We start from the raw sequence: 13,670 nt of genomic DNA, 5'->3' as shown, positions 1-13,670 counted from the left end.
CGTTCTCCGTCGTATTGATTTTTCATGATTTCTCGTTTAAGCCACGCGAATCTTATACGTCCCACTTTATACATAGTTGTATATACATTTCTAATGATTTATACAAAATTGAAAGTAAAATAAGAGAAAAATTCTAACATTAAGATAATTATAATTATAATTATAAGTATTTTCTTTATATTTATTATTTTTAATATGTTCGTTAATTAATTGATTTATTATTATCATACGTATTTAATTTGAATTCGACATAACTTATGTTAAAAACCAATCATTTAACGTTAAAGAAAATAATGATAATTATGTTTCAGATTTCTTCGTATGATTATCTATTTCCTTCTCGGCAGCTTGAAAAATCTCATCTTTGTTCTTTTCATTCGCATCAATCACCGCGGTTACCGTCTTGTTTGGTTCGATAACAGAAGAAATCGTGTCGATGTAGGAATTAATTTGCCCTGAAAGCTTCGACGAATTTTGATCATTCTTAGCCGTTCCATTTTTCGCCCTTTCAACTAGGACGTCCCTTTTGACTTGCAAATGGAGCACCAACGTCGGCTGTTTCACTTCTTCGTTGAACATCGTCGCCTGCCGTCAAACGATGGGATATTGTTCGATGCTATGAATATTCCGCGTTATTCTCTCTTTTAAAACGATTCTTTTTCGAACATTGACAAATATTTTTTATCTTCTCACGAATGCATTGTGCACGTGTGAACAATGAAAAAGTTATGGGAGAGAGGGAAAGATAAACTACACATTTTATTTATTTTCAATCAATATTTTTATAAATATTTTTCATCAGTATATTATTATTAATCGTTTTAACGTCACGCAATGCGATCGCTTATTGTGCTGAAAAATGCAAGAATAGAAAGATAGAAAGTTTACTTGTCCCTCGTCTCGAGGAAAACCAACAATAAGAAATCCCATGGCATTAGGCTGACTCATCATCTGTTCTTCGACCATAGGAACAACGTCACTCGCTGGAACGTTTTGCCCTTCTTTCATGATACTCTCAAATTTCTGACCTTTTTCCGTACCATTTTCGATTTCCTGCTTCAGCAAATCCCTTGTCGAAATCATGAAGAAACCATATTTTGCGGATAGTCTTCTACCCAAGTCGCGTTTACCAACGCCTGGTGCACCGATTACGAAGATTATAGGTACGGAATATTGTTTCGGTTGTTCCATGTTTCTTATATTGTTTTCTGGAAATTCCATGCTTTTTCTTCTACCCAAACACATACCCATAACCACATCCGCGTGTTTTGCAATATCATAGAATTATCTCCTATTCTCGAAGTTATCCTATAACGCGTAATCGCAGGAAAATATATAAAGAAAATAAAATTACAATATTATTGAGATAAAAGTAACGAATTCGCGTTGCAAGAAATATTTGATAATAGGTTATAATAAAATCCCTAAGAAAGTATATACAACGACAATTTCACGCTAATCAATTGATTTACTTGTCACAATCGCAATAAAAATGACAATTAGATATATTTTACATAGAACAATAACAAAATAAAAGATACAATAAATTAGTTCGGCATATTGATACTACTGATTAAAATTTCACGTCAGATAGATTCTAACAAAATGAATTTAAATCGTTCACAAATTATTATCTTACGATTGATAAATAGAAAAAGAAATAAATATTGTTGCCTGCAATGCTTTCATGATACCCCAAACGAGACTGTCAGAGTTAAAGAAGTGGTTCAAGGAATGTGTTAAAGAGGCAAAGAGATAAATCGTCTTGCTGTTCGTTACTATCTTCCCTACCTATTCTGCTAGTCAGACTTTAATGCATGTATGCATGCATTCATGTATGCATATACATATGTATGTATAGATGTGTGCGAAATAGAAAGAAAGAGAGAAAGAGAAGATATATCTTTGCATTATCATGCTGAACAAGATCGTTCACGGCTTCTAACAGGAATCCCGATAAGTTTACGTGTCAGTTCTACGTTCGACGTGATCATCCTATTTATTTTTTAATCCCCTCTCTCTCTATCTCTACCCTCCCCATTTCAGCTCCCTCCCATTGTATACGTAACTTCTTGAAAAAGTGTTCCGATAAAAAATAAACAAAACGGTATGAAAATAATATGAGATACGAGGAGATTAATGCACTTTGGTACAGCTGTTTCGTAAACTTGTTCGTATTCATCGTTGAATCTCTAGGATATGGGAAAGAGAATGGGAAGTGAAGGGAAGTACAGTATATACTTATGCAAATTTATATACTAGAGAAACTTTCTAAGGGTAAAAAAAAGAAGCACTATCCCCTTATAAAGTGTTACCTCTCCTTTTCCCCCATTGTTCTTGCAAATTTATAGAAACAAATATGTTCTGCTCTACTTTATCGGACTGCTGGTACCTTCATTTGTCCATTGTGAAACGTCCCGTGGTATTGCTCATTATAGAAGAGAGAGAGAGAGAGAGAGAGAGAGACTACAATGTAGAATATAGAATTGGTAAGATAAATCTGCGATACAACTTGCGTAAACATCAACCGACGCACGTATTACTATAAAATAGAATCGTCCAATTTATAACGTAAATTGCCCCTTTTTTTTCGTTAGCTCTACAAACATCCGAACGATCTTTCCATCGTTCAAAACTCGCTTTTTCTAAATTGTTTTACTTTTTATGCTATTGCTTTATTTTTCCTTTTTTTTTTTCTTACTATTACAGAAACGAATATTTCTATTATATCTCGAGAGAAAAGTAATTCGAAAGACTTTTTTTTTCATCGGAATAACATAAAATATTGATTCCTGTGTAAAAGATCGTCTTCATGTATTACTGCACATCAAATATTTAAGGATTATTTTTTTTGTTTACTATTCTAATAGGAAAAGAACTTGGATAAAAGAAAGGTACATAGAACTATGCACAAAGAGATATCGGTTAGTTTCCGTATACCCCCCACCCCCATCCCCCTATCCACCCATCTCTCTTTCTATGTCCATCTCTTTCTCTTTCTCTCTCTTTCCCTCTTTCTCTTTATTCTGCGCTAAGATATTTAATTGATGTAGGTGCCGAAAGCCGGCCTAGGACTTTCCCACGGGACGTCGGGAATGCGACCACCGGATGGAATTCTCCGGACACCTAACAGGATCGCTTGCGGTTGGCGCGGGAATCATTGGTGAATATCGGCATTCGAGTACCTGCCACCAAACGTGATCCCCTTACTCTAAGGTCCTCTAAGGTCCTCGAACCTCCGCCGCCATTGCTGAGAAACTCTACCTATCCTAACAGGCTACTACGATCTTTCAAAATTCAATTGGAACTTCTCTAAGCGTCCCATACATCCAACACTCTGATTCGTCCAAGTGAATGGTATACTCTATTTCGAATAAGGAATTCAAATTTCTCTAATATTCTAATATAAATTTCAATCGTTTGTATTCGACAGGAATACAGAATACTTGTCAGGATCTTTTTACATACTTTGCCTAAATGGCATTTGTCATTCTATAGAATTCCAATGTATTATATACAATGTCTAGGTATTCTATAGAATGCTAGCTTTTCATACACATTGTCGGTAACATATAATATATATATTAAGGATTGATATTAATTGATTCCACTTTACATAAAATCGTTTACGATAACGAAATTAATTCTAATTGGATTACTGTTTTAATAATAAGTAAATATAATATAATATATTGTACATATTTTGTTTAGACATGGAAGATTTTTTCGAATACTTCTACACGTTCCATTATAATATAATCAATATGTATTTGAACAAGAAGGACACTGAGGAGAATAGAGTTCGAGCAATCGAGATTTGCGGTTTTCTGATAGTAGTACTACATATACGAGTGCTTCCACAAGGTCCATTAAAATAAATGGCATGCCGCGACGTTAATAATAGCCAGGCCAATTACAATGGCGGCAGCATTCGGTCCTTTCCGGGGACCACTTTTCTCTCTCACACACACACACACACACGCACACTATGTTCTAGTAACGACGGACTTTCAATTAGCCTACAGGCACCCTTTCACCGAGCTTTGTTTCCCTGTTGGTTTCTCGCTTTTTCTTTTTCTCTCACACACACATATATATATATATATACACATAAATACATTCTCTCACTCTCCTACTTTCTTCTTCCGTTTACCACTCTCTTAACTTGCAATCGGCGTAATCGGTCTTCAGGAAAAGTCATTACGAGAGTAGTCCCACTGCAAATTTGCAATCGGATTCGTTCTCGGCAAAGTTCAACGGCTAAGTAATACCCCCACTATCCTCTTCTTCCTTCCTTCCTCTTTTCGCGTATCATCCTTCCCTCCAACCTACCTCATCCCCTTAGACAACCCGTTTTGAAATTCACTATTAAAAAGAACCATCCTCCCACCCCCATTTCGCGAACGATTTCCATATTTTCGTTTACGTTTCTATTTTATTCTATTCTATTCTTTCTTTTTATTTTCGTTCTTCAAACGAACAAGAAAATTCGGCCAGTTTTCAGTAGAATTAGAAATTAAACTTAATTTGATTTATTAAACGCGTAATATGATTTAAGATACAAATCTTACGAATCTGCTATTCTTTACACGTTTTTTTCTCTATCATTATAATGCAACGTCATTCTCTATAAACTAACAATCAATCTTCAAGAAGAAAGAGAGAGAGAGAGAGAGAGAAAGAGAGTTCTATTTCCTAACAGGCAAGTTTTCATGGGAATATATTAATCATCCTGGTAATGTAATTTCAACCTAACAAATACTTAAGTTCTATTTTTCGATCCTACTCAATTTTTCTATCGTTTTCTTACAATCTTTTATATATTAACCAAATCGAAATGAACTGGTAATATTTGACTCTCTAAGAAAAAAGAAAAGAACATATAAAGAAGAAGAAGAAAAGATCCATTTCCTTATCGACGCTTAAGGTCCATCGATCAAACTCGAAACTCTCGTCGCGAGTAATCTTTTCCCACAACGACGACACTCGATTTATATTCCTCTCTCATCACATTGTCAAAGTAGAAATTCTAAATCTACGTAGTAGAGTAGTGCTCAAAATAAACAAGACGTTGTCTAAATATGCTAAAAGATTCTACTCTCTTCTCTTTCTTTTCTTTTTCTCCTTAACCATAAAATCATTTATTATATTATACTCTACTAAATCAAACAATGTGATATTGTACGGGGAAAAAAAAGGAAAAATAATATTAACACGTTCCGTCCCGCGTAACCCGTACTTGGGTGACGGGCATGATTCCGTGGGGCCCGCGTAACCCATATGTGGGTTACGCTTTTCTTGTTTAAGTTAAATATGATTTTCTGCTGTATTTTGAAAACAAATTTATTGGAACAAGTTCTGAAGTGTAAATATAGAATATACAACATGAAAATTTAAAAAATACACAAATAACACTCTATTTTGTATTAATTTATATAGGATAAAATATTACATTATACTATGTCGTATAATATTCATTGAAACAGTCCAAGCCCATTTGTGGCGATTTTGGGCAATTCAAACAATAAGTTGTCGTTTTTTTAAGGTTTTCTTTTGCTTTTTGGCGTCCTACGTTTTTCCTCTTTTTTTGGTAACACAGTACACACATCATTCTTACAAGCTTGCCCTGCTGATTCTTGCGAATCTCCAAGAAGTGAGACAGATTCCTTCTTCCGTGTCTATTAGTGTTGAGCACAGTATTTTTTAAAGACAACTATTTTGTGACAAAAAATTCACAAAATTTTCTTACTTTTATTTTTTTTTGTGTAGCTCTCTGATAATCTATATGTGCGTTTACGATCGCTGTCCCTAAAAGTAAATATATTGCCCATTTGCGATACTATTTGATGCTTTTTTGTATGACTGTTGCATATGACAACATCTGGTAGCTTCTGTCAAAGCCACTTTTACCAATATTGTACTCTATTATCGCCAAAATATTCATTTTCGAAGGACAACCGCGATTTGTAGAATCAGAGCTTTGAGTCATGATAAAAGGATGTTTTGTAGATAAGCGATAAGCGTTTAAATATCTAAAATAAACTTATATATAAGATTATTTCGGAACAAAATAATTTATAAATTTCATAGGTCGATAGTAATTTATATAAAGATAATCGACAATGCACGGACCTACTAGACTTATTGTTTATATTCCCGCATATCTCTCCGCTATCGTTCTAGCGCGCCGACAGTAAAACTTGGGCCGGCAGGAAACTCAACGAAATCACGCTTGATACGGAACGTGTTAAAAGAAAAGAAAAAATTGCAAATATTCGAATGATGAAAAATAACTTATAAGGATTATCAGAATTCGCGTTGGACAGTAAGACACATCCGTATTGGTTTATCGCGTTCTAGCAATTACAGATTACACGGTCAATTGACACAAGACGAGGAGCTTCTGTGTTTACAGCATAACGCACACGGTGTGGTATTGTGATTAGCCTTGAGAGAAATGGAGAAAGTGAGCGAGTGAGATAGAGATACATACCAATACATGTACATACATATATACAGAGAGAAAGAGGGAGTGGAATAGAGAGAGAGAGAGAGAGAGAGTGAGTAAATGATCAAGCACAGTGGCAAGCAAGCGTTTGCCTGCAATGGACACCCCGTTCTACCTGTCTGTCTATCTATCCATCGTCTAGTCCAGTTGATTTTGCATGTTGGGACAACGTCACGGTAGCACCAAGTACCGCGAAATACCTGTTAGTTACACGCGAAAATTATCGACGTGAATAGAGTAAACATGATAATTGACCACAAGGGAAACGTTACTACTACTAGTATTACTACTACTAATACTAATACCAAGACGATGATAATTATAACGATGACTATGTAACTTCCGTTATAAACACCAAGTATATATCCACCTATCTGTAGGATTATGCATCCTAAAATCTGACACGAGGTAAAATCGATTAATCTTAAACTAATCTAAAAGGATAATATTATGAAAACGTTGTAACATTTTAATCGGTTATGTCGATGATTATAAGCTTCAAATTAAAAAAAAAAATACAATTAAATGAATAATCAAATATATGTTTGCTACGTATGATCTCAATGATAGAAAATTTTTAAAAGAATTAAAATTAGGATGATAAATCTTAAATTTTAATATCATAAAAAGGTAATACACACGGGTAATTATTTAATTTGATAAAACGAACTTTGTGATATCAACATTAATTTTATACGTATCACGTATAAAAGAAGAGAAATACTAAAAGAAGAAAAAAATATTGAAGTTTTGGTTTCACGATCGATCGATCATCGTTCAAATGACGTTGCGTAGCTTTGCTAGATTCGTAACTGTAACGTATGAAGCGACGAAGTTTTACGCACCTGCGTTCTTTGCAAAGACCAAAGATATAAATCAATAATAAATAAAAGAAAATAAATAAATAAAAGAGAAAAGGAAAGAAATAACCCGAAAAAAGATAAAAAGAAAATATATATATTGTGTGTATATCATAGACACAATCTATCGTTACAGAACTATTTATCAATGGCCGATTTTACATTCATAGATCGTATCACGTGATACATATAAATCATCCTATCCAGCCTGAAAAAAAAAAGAGAAAAAAAAACATTATTTTAAAAGTATTATAAGACTTATTGGAGGGGGAGGAGAAAAAAAAAGAAGAAAAAAAATAAACAAGATCGAAATAAATCAAGAAATCAGAATTAATGGACGAGAAATTCAAAATATCTGAACCAAAAATCATGCCAGCTGACCATACAGATCAAATTTAATATTAAACGTACCACGACTTGTCTATCGGTTGACCATTTTTTACATTTTTAATTAAAATTCTGCTTTCGCGATGTGTTGTTGCCCTTTTCGTCATTACACATTTAAACGAATATTAATATAATTACAAATATATTATTTTAAACCGCGTATTTCAAAATAGACTATACGAAAATACGAGGTGGGTGAGTTGAAGAGTACCGAGTTTAAAGTAGACAAAATTATATTTTTTTACTTAGACTCCAAACTTTACAATCGAAATATAAACAATGGAATGCTAACTTATATCAAATCGTTGGACTTATTATCCTTGAATTTATTTTCTTTCTCTCATATTTTTTTTCCCCTCCTGTCTCTTTCTCTTTTTTTTTTCAATTGTTATTTTTTTCGTTCACTCAACGTGCCCTAGTGTTTATCCATCAAATGAGAATTTTATCGGCTTCACTCTTCACTCTTCTAACTCTTCCAACTCTTTACTCTTTAGCAGAAGCAACCCCATCCCCACCACACCACCACCACCACCACCATCACCACCACCTTTGAACCCCCGTTTCTCGATGATGTCGAAGGCAACGATGAAGCCTTTCCTCTCTCGCTTATAGTGGCTTTTACCTTCAGGAATTCGCGAGAATTTCATTTCCCGTGAGTGCAAGTTTTAAAAGTACTCGGGGAAGAGACGAAAAGAGATACTTTTCGAGTTTCCGCGGAGACCGAAGTTTATTAATATCCGACAAGTTTCCTTAGTTCTCGATGGAAAATAAGAGAGAGAGACAGAGAGACAGACAGACAGACGAACGAAAAGACAGGGAAAAGGATGAAGGATGAAGGATGAAGGATGAGAGATAGGTTGAAAGGAGATTCGATGGCTGGGAAGTTGTGGGGGGAGGGAGGGGTAAGGGGGGTCAGGAGGAATATATATTAAACGTCGTTGCTTTTAGTAACGAAACGCAAAAAAAAGAAAAATTTTCAAGCTTATCCTAATAAATTTCCTGATAACGAATACTTCAAACTAGTTTAATATTAAAAGGATAAACTAGGATAAATATATGGTCTATTTTACGCGTTATATTCGATAAACTATTTATAGTATACTTAGGGGATATTACGAGGATGGGTTGAAAAGTTTGGATACCATGTCGAAAAAATAAAAATAAATTTTAGTTTGACCGAGAAAAAAAATGTTCTTTTTACGTTAGGAACTCGAAACTTTTTTGTTTAACTTTCACCCCCTAACCCAGCCAGCCCACCGAGGTAAAAAAGAGGACGAACACATATTTGATTTATTAGATCAATGAGGGATAGAAGGGGAGGGGTAAAAAAATATGACCGTTTCCGATAAATTCCTATCAAAATACGATAATGATGATGTATCGCGTGATTAGAATGAAAAATATGAAACCGAGAAAACGATCCATTGAGAATTCCTGTAATTTCTATGATGCGTTTACGAGGCGTTACCTGTGATACATGTCGCGTTTATTATACACGTGTAACATACAACGTAGAGATAACGTCCAAGCTTTTCCGATGTATCACGAATATATCTATGCGATATGAGGAAAACGCGTTCGGTAATATTAACCGAATCTGTTTTCTGTGAAAACTAATAAAGCTTGCAAATAAAAATGTTACGTATAAAGTTAACGTCTTTATTCGAAATAAAAAAAAGGATTATTCAAAATTACGCGATACCAGAAGTAAAACAGGAATTCCTTTTTTATTTTCTTTTTTCTTTATCCCTTTATATAAATCGATATAAAAGATGAAATGTAATATATTAGATTTTAGTGATTCGAGATATTAAAAAAAAGAAATAACTTATGAATAAATGCAACATGCGTTGAAATCTTGAAATATTATTCCGAAAAGAATAAAAAATGGTGGTTTCATTTCAAAGAAACAAATGAAAAATAATAAATATCTTTGAAAGTATATAAATAAAACAATTATATTCCAAAATAATTAACGATTACGATTTGTAGAATCCATTGATAAGATATTATATTATAACACAATACACACAATAATAAACGTATACTCGAGAACGTTTACTTCACACTTTCCAAAGTGAAATGTCTTAAACTAATTAACTTTTATTCAAGTTTTCAATCGATTTTTTGTTCACATGGTGATCAGACGTACCTTGTGACAACAAGGATTATCTCGTCGACGTACATAAAGCTTTTGTAAATCCTTGAATCCTCTTCTCTGTTAGTGTGTGTGCGTACGTGCGTGTGTACATATATATATCCATGCATACATACATCATGTATACACGTTATGCATATGTGAGATAGAGAAAGACAGAGTAATAGCAATTTCACGCGTAACATTATAGAGACGGACTGGATGCATCATGACGGCATTAAGCTTCTATGCAAATTGGTTCTCCAAATTAATTTCATGGATATAGGAATAAGTTCATCTCCGACGATTACGCCCAAATGCTATTTAGTTCTGGTCACACAACATGGACGGGCGTGTGTTAATATGGAAAATCAGGAAATTAAATCCATCGATCGCGTATGCTCGTACGAAATTCTATCATCTCAAATTTTACCTCCTCCTTCCTCCCCCTCCTCCTCCTCCTCCTCATCGTCTTCATCTTCTTCTTCGTCTTCTTCTTATTTCCTTAGAATGATTATTATCAAAGAAGAATACGAACTTTAGTAGAAGAAGAAACTTTCCGGATTAGAGAACTTAATTAGCGTAATTAATGAAGCTGAATGGTAATGATAAGAAATCGATAGAATAATGGCTACCTTGGTTGTGGTTAATGTAAAAGCTAACTTCCTATCCCGAAGGTTACCGATACTCGAGTTAAATTACACTTCAAATATAATATTCTTTGCATAGACGTGTTGATGGTCGTAAAAAAGTGTCCTGTATGTTTGTCATTAGGTAAATAACTTTATTATGCTCATCGATATTCGCTTGGTAATATTTTCTCTCTCTCTCTCTCTCTCTCTCTCTCTCTCTCTCTTTCTGTGTGTGTGTGTGTGTTTTTTTACATGTATACATAGCTGAACTATGTAAAGGTTTTTTTCTAGAATATTCAACGATTCTTTTCGTACACTTACTATGGTAATAGTATTTTTTTTGTTATTCTTAATATATCCAAGTAAAGTACGAACTGTTCACAATTGGTATAGTATTCAAAATACCCATGTTTTTATCCTATATGGTTTTTTTAATTATCATGTTAACGTCGAAGTATAAAGTACGACATTTATTTTGTTTCATTACAAATATTTCATTTCTCATTTAAACTCGACAGAGAAAATAATATTGAAATATAATAAAAGTTTATTATATTTATCGATTAGAGAAATATAATCAACTAATTGAAAAATTAATTACATTTTATTATATATCATAATCGAAAATATTGTATTTCGAATCGATCGTCTCATAAAAAAGAAAAAAAAAATGTAATAAAATCATCACAGAGGCATTCTAGTATAATAACGTCGATTACTTTGTTATTTTCATTAACACAATTATTCTGTAATAAATTAATTATTTTCCCTTAACCCCTTTTATTTCACTCTCTCTCTCTATATATATATATTCTTCTTTTACATATAACCGAGTAAAGTTAATATTTTTACAATAATCACGTTAATACTAATATATAAGTATAACATTTTTTCTTTAATAAAAATTTAGAAAAACGAATGAAAATGAGAAAATTGATTTGTATATAATAAAAAAAAAAAGAAAAGAAAATTCATAAATTTCTAAATATATACACGTACATACTGATCTTAAATATTTCTAATCGATCCACACAAAAAAAAAGATTCGTAAAGGATGAAATCAAAATGATAATGAAAACGAATGATAAAGTCACTGACGCATCATTTTCATTTCGATCCATTTGCACGAGGTTCGTATCGATTTTGACGAGATGCAAAGTGGAAAGTAATAAGCACGAAGAACTCTCTTAGGTGAAACGAGCCAAAGAGTGTAAGCGAACTCCTCAAATCGATCGGTATGCGCCAAAAAGAGAAGAACTTTGACTTTATCGCATTTTATCCCTCTCTATCCTTCCTCACCCTTTCTTCTTCCTCCCCCTTTCTTCTTCCTCTCTCTCTCTCTCTCTCTATCTTTCCTTTTTCCATTTTCTTCCATCTACCCCATCTACACTTCACAAAGTATGTACATGCTGTCTCCTGTGAGTGTAATCCGAATATACACGATAAACGAATTTTCCATCTCTCTCTTCTTTTCCGTTCAATTCAGTTCAGTTCAATTCAGTTCAGTTTTGTTCTATTTTGTTCTGTTCTGTTCTGTTCTTTTTTGTACCCCCGTATAAAACTTTCATAACGTTACTACTTTGGCTAAAGATCGTATAGTATTATCTAAAGGATCATCGGTTATTAAATTGTTAAATTAAATTCCATTCTTATGATAGATTCTATATTTTAATCTGTTAAACATATTATTTCATTTATTGAGTCTACCCTTTGTGAAAAAATCTATTTTCTTTTTATTAATGTATTCATATACGTATATATTTAAATATGTGTATGCGTATGTGTATGTATTATATTCGGGGAAGGTAAAATATTGAAAATATTAATTATGTATGTTTCATGATTGTATTTGAATACAGCCAATCACGTAACTCATAACTATTCGTGACTTTTATAATCGATTATTGAATTATTGATAGATGAAACAACAAATTAATGTTTATTCCTTTCTCTATTTATTTATATCGTTAAGAAAAATAAAATAAAATATGTATTAATACAATATACGTTTAGTAATGCGTTCATTTAAAAACTTGTTACCCTAAATACGTGAGTGGGTTGAAAAGTTTTGAGCCTAACATAGAAACAATATCTTTTATCAATCGTGATTATCACATTTATTTAAAAAACAAAACAATATCCGTCAACTTAGATTTCGAATAAGAAATTGTGAATCAACGTGTACGATATTTTACGTATCAACCGGAAGAATTTTACCTATAATTTGAAATATGAATAGCTTTATTTTAATAAATCATTTTAAAAGGAAATAAAAGTTTGTAATAAACCTCGTTAAAAAGAATTAAAGTTTTTGGAAAGGATGAAACGTAAAACCGTATGAATATTCGTTTCAAATTTGTTTCGGTAATCTAATATGAAAATTTTAATTGATGCGTTATTTTATTTCGCGAAGTGAGAATTATTAAAAATGATTTTATAAAATATAATAATTTGAAGTAAAAGATTTTTTAAAATAAACCACATATATATTTATATTAATATACCAATATATGAATTGATACGTGTTATTTATGAAAATAAAAATTATCAAGAAGAAAAGAAAAATTACGTCCACGGAATGATCGTAGAGATTAACAAAAAAAAAAATATATATAAAAGTAAAGGAAGGCGCACCATGTTTGAGCGATAAAGAAAAGGAACAAAACAAAACCAAAAATACGTTCAAGACATTTGTAAGATAATAACATTCTAAATTTTAGTTTATCACGTAAATGATAAAAAAGTGGCAGTATACACATCGTGTACAGGTAAAAGGTTTCGAAGCTAGCGGTGGGGTGGGGGGAAAGGGAGGGTTCTCGTTGTTCTAAGAGAGGTGAGAAAAATCTGTGAAAAGTTTTGTACGAGATGAAAGTCTGCAGAGAACAAACCAGGTAAAGTTCGGTAACGAGCATTTGTCTCAGTGGCAAATACTGTGAGAAACAGAGTACGGGAAAGCTCCCCCCCCCCCGCTCGAGGATATATGTCCTCGATTTAGGATAGCGAAGGAGATTGGTCTGGAAATGTGTAGTCATTAGCAAGACCACGATGGATAGATGTTCCTCTAGAAGAACGAAAAAGGTACTTCGACAAAAAAAAAATGTCCTACCTACATTAGTCTCTTTGTGAACGATCGTTACAACTTTAAT

At 32.9% G+C, this 13,670-nt stretch overlaps 1 protein-coding gene across 1 annotated transcript; it reads right to left on the bottom strand.

Moving 5' to 3' along the window:
* Window positions 1–300: 300 nt before the first annotated feature.
* Window positions 301–1,251, bottom strand: LOC106794030 (adenylate kinase isoenzyme 1-like). The gene is made up of 2 exons (XM_014761414.1): window positions 889–1,251; window positions 301–585 (listed from the first exon to the last, which is right to left on the bottom strand). Exons 1-2 carry the CDS (start codon window positions 1,249–1,251, stop codon window positions 301–303), a joined length of 648 nt encoding a protein of 215 aa, XP_014616900.1.
* Between the last annotated feature and the right edge of the window lie 12,419 nt (window positions 1,252–13,670).

Source organism: Polistes canadensis, unplaced genomic scaffold (assembly GCF_001313835.1).
Source record: "Polistes canadensis isolate GaletaPanama2010 unplaced genomic scaffold, ASM131383v1 scaffold_22, whole genome shotgun sequence".
NCBI lineage: Eukaryota > Metazoa > Arthropoda > Insecta > Hymenoptera > Vespidae > Polistes > Polistes canadensis.
Note: the sequence above shows the minus strand (reverse complement) of the source record. Positions and strands in the feature narration are given on the sequence as shown.

Excerpts from the sequence above, each read along its gene's own strand:
- LOC106794030 (XM_014761414.1), bottom strand. The coding sequence starts at position 1,251 with ATGGGTATGTGTTTGGGTAGAAGAAAAAGCATGGAATTTCCAGAAAAC. Across the intron at positions 586-888 it reads TTCCTCGAGACGAGGGACAA|GCGACGATGTTCAACGAAGA; the intron begins GTAAACTTTCTA and ends GTTTGACGGCAG.